General features: G+C 43.1%; 1 protein-coding gene across 2 annotated transcripts in view; it reads right to left on the bottom strand.

The window, feature by feature from the left end:
* Nucleotides 1-12,838, bottom strand: part of LOC138293144 (uncharacterized oxidoreductase ZK1290.5-like) — a 546,598-nt gene that overhangs the window by 191,254 nt on the left and 342,506 nt on the right. For both annotated transcript variants that reach the window (XM_069232183.1, XM_069232184.1), the window contains exon 4: nt 10,202-10,293. In XM_069232183.1, coding sequence (XP_069088284.1) covers nt 10,202-10,293 — 92 coding nt within the window. The remainder of the gene's footprint in view (nt 1-10,201; nt 10,294-12,838) is intronic.

Here is a 12,838-nt window from a genome sequence, read left to right as displayed (position 1 = left end):
CGGGTGCAACTGCACCCGTCGCACCCCTGCAACACCGCCGGCTCCATTCGGAGCCGGCTTCTATGTTGCAGGGCCTTTCCCGCTGGGCCGGCGGGCGCTCCTTTGGCGGGCGCCCGCCGGCCCAGCGGGAAAGCCAGAATGGCCGCCGCGGTCTTTTGACCGCGGAGCGGCCAAATGGCGGTGACCGCATGGCGGGCGGCTACCGCCGCCCGCTGCGGTCAGAATGACCGCCTGAGTCTCCTTGATGGAAGAAGGAGATGGCCAATTCAATATAGCTTGCACCTTGACTGAATCCATGGCGACTCCGGTTTGATTAATGCAATACCCCAAGTATTTTACTTCCGTCTGGTCAAACTCGCACTTTTCAGGTTTGCAAAATAAATGGTGTTGTCGGAGTCGCTCTAGAACTTGGCGAACATGCTTAGAGTGTTCCTCTGGGTGAACAGAAAAAATTTAAATATCGTCGAGATAAACCACTACTGTTTGTTGCAAAAGATCGGAAAAGATGGAATCCATGAACCTTTGAAAAATGGAAGGGGCATTGGTGAGACCGAATGGCATTACTTGATATTCGTAGTGACCAAAAGGTGTTCTAAAAGCGGTCTTCCACTCATCACCTTCTTTAATTCTTAAAAGATGGTAGGATCCTCTGAGATCCAGCTTGGTGAATCTTTTTGCCCCTCTGACTGCTTCTAGGATGTCCTTAATGAGGGGTAACGGGTACCGATCCTTAATAGTGATCTTGTTTAATCCTCTAAAATCAATACAGGGACGCAAATCTTTAGTCTTTTTAGGAACAAAGAAGAGAGGAGCCCCTGCAGGTGAAGAGGAGGGAGCAATCAACCCGCTCTGTAGGTTTTCACAAGGTATTCCTTAAGAATCTGCTTCCCAGGTTCTGTGAGAGAGTACATTCGCCCGAAAGGAACCACTGTATTTGGTTCTAAAGGAATGGCACAATCGTATTCTCTATGGGGTGGCAGTTCAGGTCTTTCTGGCTTCTGGAATATGTTGGCATATTCTTGATATTGCCTGGGAACTCCCTGTAGGACGTTACTAGAGCATCCCACCTTAGGGGGTGCAGTTAGAAGACTTTTTGGGGACCAATAATCCCCTGCTAGGTAGCAGTGGTGCTGGCAAAAGTGAGAGGATAAAGAAATAGTTCTTGTTTCCCAGTTGATGTAAGGGTTGTGCCGTGTGAGCCATGGAATTCCCAGGATCATGACGTGGTGTGGTGATGAAATTAAATCAAACAAAAGATTTTCTTGGTGTTTCCCAAACTGTAGACAGAAAGTAGGGGTGGTATATTGTACGGGTCCTGAGGCCAAGAGTGATCCATCCACCGTGTGTACTTGTTCTGGTACTTCCTTAGGTAATTGTGCTATCTGTCTTTCTTTGGCCCATGCTTCATCTAAATAGATGCCACTGGCTCCGCAGTCCAATAAAGCCAGGGTTCTTTCTTCCCGGCCATCAGTTAAGTGAAGGATAACCGGTAAAATAAAAAGAGCAGTTCCTTCCTCCCTGGAAGAACAAATGGAAGGTATTTCACGATATCCCGTCCTCACCCTTCTCACTGAGGACGGGAGTTGGCGTTTCCCAAAGGCTTGGTAGGTGACCAGCTGCACCACAATATAGACAAAGTCCCTTACTTCGTCTGTGCTCTCTTTCACTAGCTGACAAAGGTCCTCGAGCCGTATCAATTTGCATTGGCTCTTCCTCAGTAGTCCCCTTAGGTTCAGGACGGACTTCCTCGGTACGATGAGAGAAGGTGCGAGATGTCACTGAGTGTGATGGCAAACGACTCTTCTTTTTCTCCATTCTTCGTTCATTCAACCGATATTCTATCGTCAGAGTCTGAGCCATCAATCCTTTTCTGTTCTAGCAGAGTGCACCAGTTCGTCCTTAATGTCCTCTCTGAGACCTCTGCGGAACAGTGTCACCAAGGTACGTTCCACCCAGAATGTTTCTGCTGCTAATTGTCTGAAACGGGTGATGTATTGTAATACATCTTGATTCCCTTGTTGGATATCGCAGAGAGCTTCTTCTGCTGAAGCCTCGAGTCCAGGGCGCTCAAACATCTGTTTAAAGGTAGTGATAAAGGTGGAATAATTAGACAGGCAGGGATCATTTCTTGTCACTAAAGGAGTGGAGTGTAGTGAATAAGCCACTGAATTCCCCTTATATACCCCTATACAGGAAGTAGGAAACAGGAAGTAGAAACACCACCATCTTGGATTGGGGAAAAGAGTATAACAGTGAATAAAGAACATGCGTCCAAACAGAGAGAAACAATGCATGCTGTGAAGAGAGGAAGTGGGCAGCATGCTGGGAAAGGGAAAAGGCATGCATAAAAACACCACCATGTGCAGGTATTCGGCTTTTGCCTGTTAATACTGGTAAGTGGTGAAGCAGAAGGTTCTATAATTGATCTGTATGTAAAGCGCACTAAATGCGCTATGGGCGGCAGGTCTGAGACCCACTCGGGGTCTCAATTCCTGCCGCGTCTGCCCTTGCGGCAGAAACGAAGAAAGGGGCCGCGGTGAGTGCCGCGACCCCTGATCAGACTCGCGGCTTCTCCCGCGGCCTGTCTGCAAGCCGCGGCTTCTCCCGCGGTTTGCCTGCAGGCCGCGGTATTCATCAAATGCCGCGCCGCGGCGACCTGAGCCTGCGGCCGCGGCCACCGCAGCATGACACAGATAGGGTGAGCATACCTTGTAACAAATGAACATAATATATTCTGCTCAATATTGACTGGACAGTTTTGGTTCCAAAGATTTCAACCTTAATAAGTGTGTCATCTATGCCACATCTACTGCAAACTTCCTGCACACCACATAGCAACTTTTGTCATGTGGAAAACGCCCATCATTGGATAAGGATCATCAGATTCTACTGGATGCTTCTTAAAAATGTCAGCTACAAAACGGAAAACACCTCCATCACAGAAAAAAGGCAGGATAGGATGGTCTTCAAGTTCAGCGCGCAAATGTTGAGCATGAAAATATTTTACAGTTGTGTATACTGTTGCACAGTTTGCGACTGGAGATGGTATTAGTGGTAAAAACCCAACCTTCTCCAGTGGGACGGTATTATGGGAGGTCACAGCATGCATTTCCAGCCCACTGAGGAACTGATCGTTCTTCATCCCTTAGTCCACTCTAATTTATCATATTGCTTACTCAATTTAAAAAAGACCTGTGGACTGCAGCATCAGGTAAAAGAAGATCCATGTCCTCAGCTATTTTGAAACTTTCTGGTAGACTGGGAAGTGTTGATGGCTTATATTGAGTTTGCACATGTTGACAAGGCAGTTGGGTTATAAGTTTGCAGCTTTGTTTGTTTATGCCTACAGGGGACACAGCTTGTTTTCCAATAGTTGCTTTATTGGTACAGTCTTGAAAAAGCACCATGGCAGCATCATGTGTGCTGGATGTTCCAGACAAAGAAGAGCTGTCATCAAAATCAAAATGATCAAGAGCAGCAATTGTAAATCCTTTCCTGGTACATTGAGTTGGAAGTGGTGAGTGGTTGGATTTACAAGATTGTACAGCATGAGCTGTTAACAAGTTCCTCCTCCATACTATATCATTATAGCTTGTTGATACACCAGTCCTATTAATTGAAGTGATTAGTTCTTTACTTTTTCACTTGTCATAGATTGAGTGGGCAGTCATCATGTGTAGCAGTGTTTTCTTTTTGCTATGATGTATTCATAAAACATGACTTGGAAAGACAGTACATTTGTACAGCATAAGCCTGTCAGTTCATGGCACTGTCTTCCACTTCTTTACTTATATCTTCATAGCCATCATAAATGTTGTCAGCTTCTGTTTCGAACTCAAGAACTTTAGTTTGTAACAGTTTTGCTTTGCAGATATCAAACAATGATGTAAAAATGTTAGGACAACATCAGACATTCTTGTTGACTCCCATTATTTGCAGAGCTTGGGGCATCTCAAAATCTGTCATTAAGTCGAAAATGTAAATCTTTCAGGATGTTTCTTAAAATGGTTCCTGCTGATTTTACAACATCCTATGATCTTATTTTGGCAGCAAGAACTTCAGGAGTCAAGTCAGCTGAGGACACCATAAGTGGCTCATTCTTTCTATTAGACTGACAAAAACGAATTCTGTCATTGTACATTCTCACCAGAAAAATCTTAATTTAATTAATTATGGATCAATACAGTTTAATCAATGTTGACCATTATTTCCCTGATCTCACTAAGTATGAACCCGTAACCAGCACTCAAGAGTGGCTTTAAAACTTAATTTTCTTTTTCAATGAGTGCAAACTTAACTGAAGGCTGGCAGTTACGTTGCAACTGGGAGCTCTTGAACATTCATATTTTCGAATTTATGCATGCATGCAGTTCGGGTGGGCATACAAATCTGCTGCAAATACATTTACCTCACTGTTTAGATCAGCTACTCGGCTGGAAACTTCATCTTGGAAGAAACTAGCTGTAGATAAAAACATGTTTGCCCTTTGAAACTCACATACTCTACTTTGTTCATTCATCAGTCTTTTTGGTGCTTGTTCTGGCTAAACCACAGACAACACATTGAACATCCTCTGCTTTCTGATTCGTTGTTGGAGGCGGATGAGGAGTAGCCATCGATCTTCTAAGTAGATGGGCATTGGGTTTGGTTGTCGTCGCTTTCTCAGAAGGCTTGAATCCTTGTGATTCACTGGTTTCCCCTATTTTTTGATGATTTTTTTCCATGCTTTCTTTCCACTGTGTACAACTTGAAGCACTTGTTACAAGTATAAACTATTTGATCCTCTTCGCCCATCAGTTTTAGGGCCAGATGTAGCAAAGGTTTTTACCCATTCTGTGTCTATGGGAAAAAGTGTTTGTACATATGGCCCTTAATCTTTTGTGAACTTCATCTTGCCGTATTTCTGCAGCATCTCAAACTCACTTCTGTCCACCCGCAGTGGATGTTGGCTTTTCTTTTGGAATAGTCTGTCACATGACACATTTTTCTTTGTTGAAGGAGTCCTCAGATTTTGTAGTTGGCAACACCATGTCAGGAGGTAAAGATCCTCTACTACCACCTGCTTTGCTCATGTTTACGAATTTGAATCAACAGAAAACCTGAAACAAAAGCAATATTAAAATAAATTACCAATATGATGGCTAAAACACATCACCATTTTGGAAAATGCCAGAGGGGTCGCTCTGAGGAGTTATTTTTTGTCTCTATAAGACTACTTGACCCCCAAAACCTATGTTTTGGCATTAAAATGAAGTATATAGGTCTCATAGTTACTGAAATATTACATCATCACTGCAACACATCTGCCATTTAAAAAAAAAAAATTCCAGAGAAAATCGGCCCAGATTAGCAATGTCTACCTGAGCTTAATTACTTCTCTAATGGTACAAAAACACAAATCAAAAATGAAAATCTCTGTACAACATTTTTATTTGACATAGGTATAGCAAGGGACCAGGACTACGACCCTCGAGGCTAGAGGTAGCAAGCGCAGTGCCAGTGTTACCAAAGTGAGAGCTAAGGTGGCTGCCACTCCTGGAAACCCTTACATGATGGCCATGGTCTTGTAACCAGGCTCTAGAAACCTAACCTGACATATTGCCTCTAGGTCTGTGAGAGCAATCACAGTGGCCCTTGGTGGAAGATGTGTATGAGTTTAATCATAACACAGGTTACTGCAGGGCAGTCATCTCTGAAAAGACTGAAAAGCTGCACCAAGAACAGACTCTTTGGGCTCTGAAACAATAGGCCTGGATTAACAGCAAACATTGTCGGGCAGACATTCTTCAGGTAATTTGTTAGTTAAGGTTAATTGTGGCAATGTTGGTAAATAGACTTATTGCGGGGCAAAGTAAATGCAACTTGGAACTGAAATTCAGTTGACAGCCACAAGATTGTTCTTTGACCACTTTGTATGGCAGTTTCAGATGCCTAAAGATACAGAGGTCAGCATCTACCATTTTGGATATTCAAAGTTATTTTCCTGTGTGAAATCCAATTAGCCTTTTAATGTGAGGGGGTGCGGGGAAGCTAAACCCACGGAGTTCGAAGCAGCACTAGAAGGGGTCATCCAGTGAAGCACACAATGAGAGGCCAAGTTCAGTACTATAGCGCTGTGAATGGGCTTTCTTAAGAAATCTATTCCACTGTTGCAGTGATTGCCATTAGGCAGTGACAGAAGGTAAAAGTAAAGCCAGTGATCATGCAGTACCTGTTCCCTTTTCTAATACTAGCTCAGAGAGAGAGAGAGAGACAGCAATTCAGTGTAGGGAATGTTTGAGGCATTTGATAACTTGGAGGTAGTAGCTGAGAAGTCACTAATGTAGTGACCAGTAAATAAATGGCCATTATTTTCTTTAATTTCTGTGAACATCAGCAGACATATTTAAGGTCCATTGTTTGGGGAGGGGGTACATAAAGGTACCAGGTAACTCCATGCTATCAGTGACACCACATGGTAATCTAGATTTGCTTCCGTTTTCTGCTTACCCAGATACAGACTATTCACTTATAGATCATTAGTTCACTTTGCTCAACAGAGACAAACGTACTAAAACTCCCAGGGAGGACTGGTTTGTTAAATAAGAGCCCATGACCTGGGATCTGGTGACCCTGATAACATGAAATCATCTAATAAGTTTGGGATCAACTCTTACCACCAAAATTTGTGTATTTTGTGTGAGGGGTTAATTCGACAAAATAAAATTCAGAGACAGCTAGCCTTTGGGACAACTTTGTAATGACAGAAAATGTTACAGAAAATCAGTGTGTAAATAGCTAGCTATATAGTAGTTGTTGGCCATTGAAAAAGATACACTTTCAGTTTCCTACTTTCAGCATGAACCCATTCACTATGCTAACTTAAGTTCTTGAATAAAAGCTTGAAGAAGTCATGTTCTGTGTTCAGATTGTATGTGCTTATCATCCCTTTAGAAGTTCAGACCAGGGGTTTTCCCTTGTCGCTCATTCTTTTCAAAATGCATGTCTGCTGAGATTTAATTGAAATTGATGGGTGATACAGTGTAGTCATCTGTAGGGCTAAAAGGGTATCTGCACCCATGATTTTTAGAGAATGGCGTAGAGACTTTGGGCCTCATTACGACCCTGACCATCTTAAGACCACCACCAGGGCAGCGGTGGCGGTCGGACAGAAACATTATGACTGTGGCAGTTGCGCCACGGTCAGACCGCCACCACTGCCAGTTTTCCACCACTGGATGGACCGGCAGTGCTGGCGGTCCTAATCCACGAGGGAAGCACTGCAAGCAGTGCTGCCCTGGGGATTACGAGTCCCTTCTCTGCCGGCAATTACATGGTGATAGCCCCACCGTGCAAAGGCTGGCGGACACAGGGTGTGGGGGCCCCATAGGGGCCCCTGCACTGCCCTCGCACTAAGCATGGCCAGTCCCATTGCGCTTTTCACAGTGAAAAGCACGACGGGTGCTGGTGCACCCTACGCACTGCAGCAATGCTATTATGAGCCATCATCAATGTTCTGGGTTGTTTCCCGCTGGGCCAGCAGGCACTAACTCTGTTTCCGCCTACTGTCCCAGTGGGAAACTCGTAATAGGGCCCACAGGAAGGGACCACACTGTCAGTAACTTGACCGGGGGACTTCGGCAGACGGCCTTTTTCATCTGCCAAAGTCGTAATTAGGCCCAGAGTCTCTCAGCAACTCTTAATGTCAAAAATGCAGGTGAAGGAAGCAATGGTTTTCTTCTAGTTTGACCTTGCACTTTAATTGCTTCTAAAGTGGGATGCCTGCCCATTTATCAGCTACCCACAAATTACTTGAGCTCTGAAAGACGCAAACATTTAATTATTTTTCTTGCTGCTCTTCCTCTTTTTAGGTATCTGCTTACAGTGAACCATAAAGAGACTAGGTTTAGGCTAGCATTGCAGGATTTTTATACTATATATCTTTATTGCATCTATGTTGGGTTTTTTGAATGGTTGACTTGCAATGATTTTGATTAATCTTTCAAGAACCTTGAACCTTCTAGTTTGACTGTGCTGATTGTATATAGTTGGGCATAGCACTGAATTCACTGCACAGACTTTAATCTATACAAAATGTGTTCCAGTTACTATCGTGTTAGAGGCCATTCATTCAGCTCTCTTGCACATTAATTAGCCCCCTTTGAGGCGGTACCAGAAAATCACTGCGCCTCACACTAGACACCGGACAGACTATTTGAGTCACAGAAAAATGCTAATCATGAAAACACTTTGGCCCTCATTAAGAGTTGGCCATATCACATGCGATAATTATTGCACCAGATAAAAACCAACACCACGTTGTTTAGTATTTGACGGGTGCAATATTTATCACCAATCAAATTTTTGGGGAGTAACGTGTGGCTTTTAGTACCTATCACACCAAAATCTGCATGTTATGATCATGTTTCCTTAATGCTTGTCAGCGGGTTTGACCTCCTGACATTTAACACCAAACTCATAATTTCAATATGTGCAGTAACAGAAGTTCCGCACATATGGAATTTATTGGCCAACACGTATTGTGGGCCTTTGCCTTTAATATAGCATTTTTTATCTAACACATTTTAAAGACATGTTAAATACTACTGTTATCCCATAATCAAAATGGGTTCTCTTGGTATTCTGACCCTATTTGATTGGAACTTGTGAACCTTCAGACTCAAGATTTTGCATATTAAACAAAAAATAGTATTCTCATAGGCTGGGTAACTTCATGCACAACCTCCATTTCTAAAGACTAAAACAAGCACTAGCAATGTTAATAGGTCGGGCTTTAAAGGCATGTTATATGGTAATATGAAACATTACAAGTAAATAGCATGGAAAAAGATTATATATTTGTGCGGGGACAAAGAACTATAGAGGGGCAATGCTCCTCCATTAGAGCGGAGTAGCATCGCCCCACTAACTAAAATGCCCCCAGAGATGAAAAATATAATGGTAATCAAGTTAATTTACTACCATTTTATTTTTCGTCAACCAGTCCTGAACAGTGTCAGGATGGGGCAGGGCCTGCTGAGTGACAGCAAAAGGGAGGAGTGGTGGGCTGCCTGTGAATTTAAGTTTAAAATGTGCATGTCTGTTTGGCTGGCTATCTTGCGACAGTCAGCCAGACATGCACACTTTAAACCTTCCAACACAGCTGTCGGGACAACTGGGTTGAGAGCAAGCACAGGCTTTCAGTGTCCTCTGGAGTGACGAGAGAGGCCGTTCCCTTCAATCTTAATGCTTCTCTCATGCTGGTTAACAGCAGGTTTGGTTATAGGAGTTGGCTGAGGCCCATGCTGGATCTTGATCGAGAGAAGAAGAGGACCGGAGCGAGGAGGACGTGTCCTTATGCAGCATTCAAGGTAAGTGGCTTTTTATTTTATTTCATTGCACCTTGCATGTAGCACACATGCATGCACCCACCCACCACTCATTTGCCCACCCCACCACTCTCGGAGTTTCAATCTGCCACTGGAACTATAGAATAATATCGGTGTAGGTTAAAAGGTCAAGGACAGTGGCAATGTCAAGCAGGTTCTAAAAATCCATGTAGGTTAATGACTTCTCTCCTCCCATCAGTGCTACTACCAAAGAAGAATAACATACCTTATCTTGTTATCTATACACTTTATTAGAACATTCTGACCTCTAGTGGCAGAATATTCTAAAAGCCTTATAGTCCTCCGTAGCTTGGCTATACCAGCATTAAAGTCCTGCTTCCTTGTTAAAGGCCCTCGCATTCGGCTTGGGCCTTAAATGCTGGAGTGAGCTTTTAATGGCTGGTACGCCCACTATGGAAGGTTATAAGGCTATAAAAGTATTCCAGTGTTATGCGTGTGCCCCTGAAAGTTCAACATTAAGCAGCTGAATAAATAAACACAACTATAGCTGTGTGGAGGGCGGGCACTTTTTTGAGAAAGCACACAACTTCTGCCAAATCAAAACATGTACTCCTGGCACCTAGCATATGGGTGGAGCCAAAGCTCCTCTCTGGTGATGCTACATAATTGTCTGGCAATACCATAAAAAGCCTAAGGAGTTGCACTTCATGAATTCCCACTTCATAATTTATTTTAGATGAAGAAACAATTGTAAGTCACTTTAAGATGCTACTTACATGTAACGTGCACCTGGCTCATGTGAAAAAAAACCTCAAAACTGTTAATACAATACATCGCTTTCAGTGATAGTTCATGTCTGATCACTCACTCACCTGGTTAACATGAGGAATGATGTCACAGTCTTCCTTCAGCTGCTCCAAGTGAGGTATTTGAAAATTACTTACTCCGATGGCTCGACAGATGCCTAATTAAGAGAAAAATGACATGCTAATCAAATAAAGCAATTAAAATGAATTTCATGCAGCTTTCAAGTTGGTTCATCCAACTTTCAAGTTTGGTGTGCTACACACTACACATGAGAGGAATGAAGTGTACTGAGTGGCTCGTCGTGGACAGGGCAATCCTGTGTTGCGCTTTTATTTAACAAGTAATTGCATAATGGGATGTGTTATTGTGCTGCACCTTAATTGCACCAGATAGAAGAACATTCTAGAATAAAATGGTTTGTAGAATTTGAACTAGACTGAAACATTGAATCTCTGGTGCCATGGAGGCCCACGGTAGCTTTATAAAAAGTGATAGGTGAAGCAGAAAAGCGGGGTTAGGCTCCACGCTTACCGTCGCACAGGGTAGCGCAATTTCTTCGGTCACTTTTAGGGTGAGGTTTTGTACTCTAAGCACACTGGCTCGGAGGGGGTGGGACTCCCTAGGCCATGCACACACAAAAGTGCCTGCCAGCTACATTCTGGGAAAAGCTAATGCAGTGTAAGCAACGGACAATGGGAATCAAAGGGAGGAAATGGCGTCCTGAATAGCCTGCCAAACAAACAAAAAAGTGGAACATTTGTGGAAGACTAATAGGGCGTGCATAATGCGGCGCAGGGACACAGAGTACGAGAGTGCTGCCCAGTGCTTGCAGCTCAGAGCCAGGAGGCAATACTCGAACTGGCGTCACACAACTATCATGATGACCATCTGAAAATGAGGTATTGTTATCAAGCATAGCAGCGAAGAAACACAAAATAAACTGCCTTCGTTTGTCTTTAGTTTGGGTAACGTGCTAGCCTGCAAATATTTTATGTCTGGCTAAATTATTCCTGTGTATAACAAACACCCTTAAAAGATTTCCAAGTTAGGAGCCACGCGGCAGCATATTGGTGACCCATCTGTGGAAAACAAGCTGCCTTTTTGTCATTGGTACCACAAGAACTGATTCAATATCAATACCGTTGACAACACTGAATCCCTTTTTAACAACATCCAATAGAAAGGAACATCAATAACAATACTTTGGTGTCTAGAATTTGTAGTCTCACTATTTCACAGTTCCCTACGATAGAACTGTATAAATACGCACAACTTGGAGAGAGCAAACGGAACAATTTATAACTCCTCAATGTATTTATTTAGAAGTTTTTTTAAAGAGGTGCACATCACCTCGTTCACTTCAAATCATTAGTGTGCACCTAGGATAGAAGCAGTAAGCACCACTCATTCCAGGAGAGTTTAGCGGGATGAATTAGTAGATCTATATTATGCCGTCTGCAGATGTTCCCATGAGTATTTTGAGTTTGGTTGAAATCCTGTTTGGGGAGCTTGGTTTTCAAGTATTGCCTCACCTCAAGGAAACCAGCTTCAGAATTGAATTCAGGCCCTGAAATATTACGTCATTTTACATTACATCAAGGATCTGCCCCCATACTTGGATCTTTTGCAGGGGCACTGATTGATCAGAAAGGCTAACAAGAGTGGAGATTTCTGACAGGACATACTGACGTGCCAGATTTTACAGGCAGTCAGGACATCTGCCTCTGAATACAACTGAGAGCTAGAAGAGCTCGCCCAGGGCTGTTTTGAAGTGGCCCTGTTCTCACACAGGTAGGCACATTGTGGCTGCCTGATTTTTTTCTATTTGTAGTATGGCCATGAGCTAGGTTTTAGGAAGGCCACCAAAGAATATTTTCCAAAAGTCTACAGAGACCTTGACCAGAACGTGTTTTAACTCGATATGGTAATTTTGTTAGAGTAACAGGAAGATTCTCGAGAGGCCAGAGATTGGAAGTTATTTTCCTTAGCCACTGCATTACATTATGTGAAAAGGTCGAACCCAATTCCAAAGTTTCTGACCTGTTAGGAGTGGGAGGGGTGCCCAGATTTGGATGCAAGTTGTAAAGTACTGAGTCTGAGTGAAGCCCTCCTTTCACTATGTCTTTCAGCCATTCAGATAAAAAATCCTTAATCTAGAATTAGACACATTCTAGGTACTCCGCATTGCCAGCATGATTCTCCTTGACATCTGAGATGGATAAAGTATCCTGGTATGAGCTGCATACATACGTAATGTTGCCAAGTGATGGCTTATTACTCTAACAAGGGGAAGCTTGCAGATATTGAACAATTCTGGGGAGCATGATAACCCAGGTGGAACTTCAGATGGGACTTTTCAAAAGGAGTAAAGAGAAGATCATATCCAAATTTGGTGGCTCAGATTGTGGCGAAATTAATAAATCCATTCTAGCTCATTCAAGCTCTGACCCTAATATGTCTGTCCATTCTTAGAGCCAGAGCAGCAGGCAGTGTGGTTACAATATAAGCAGCTCAGATGCCAAACAGCACCAGGGCAGCAAACTGTCTCTATCAGAAAGACTCAAATGTTTGCTAAAGCAGATTCTGTGCTTTGGAAAGGCCTGAAGCCATATTGTGCAATAATAAAGGTGAGGTTCTGCTCCATGTGATGCTTCAATTTTCTGATGAGTTTTTCTTTTGGTTGGGTATGGGAGGTTTGTGAT

The sequence above is a fragment of the Pleurodeles waltl genome, chromosome 4_2 (genome assembly GCF_031143425.1).
Source record: "Pleurodeles waltl isolate 20211129_DDA chromosome 4_2, aPleWal1.hap1.20221129, whole genome shotgun sequence".
Taxonomy (NCBI): Eukaryota; Metazoa; Chordata; class Amphibia; order Caudata; family Salamandridae; genus Pleurodeles; species Pleurodeles waltl.
Note: the sequence above shows the minus strand (reverse complement) of the source record. Positions and strands in the feature narration are given on the sequence as shown.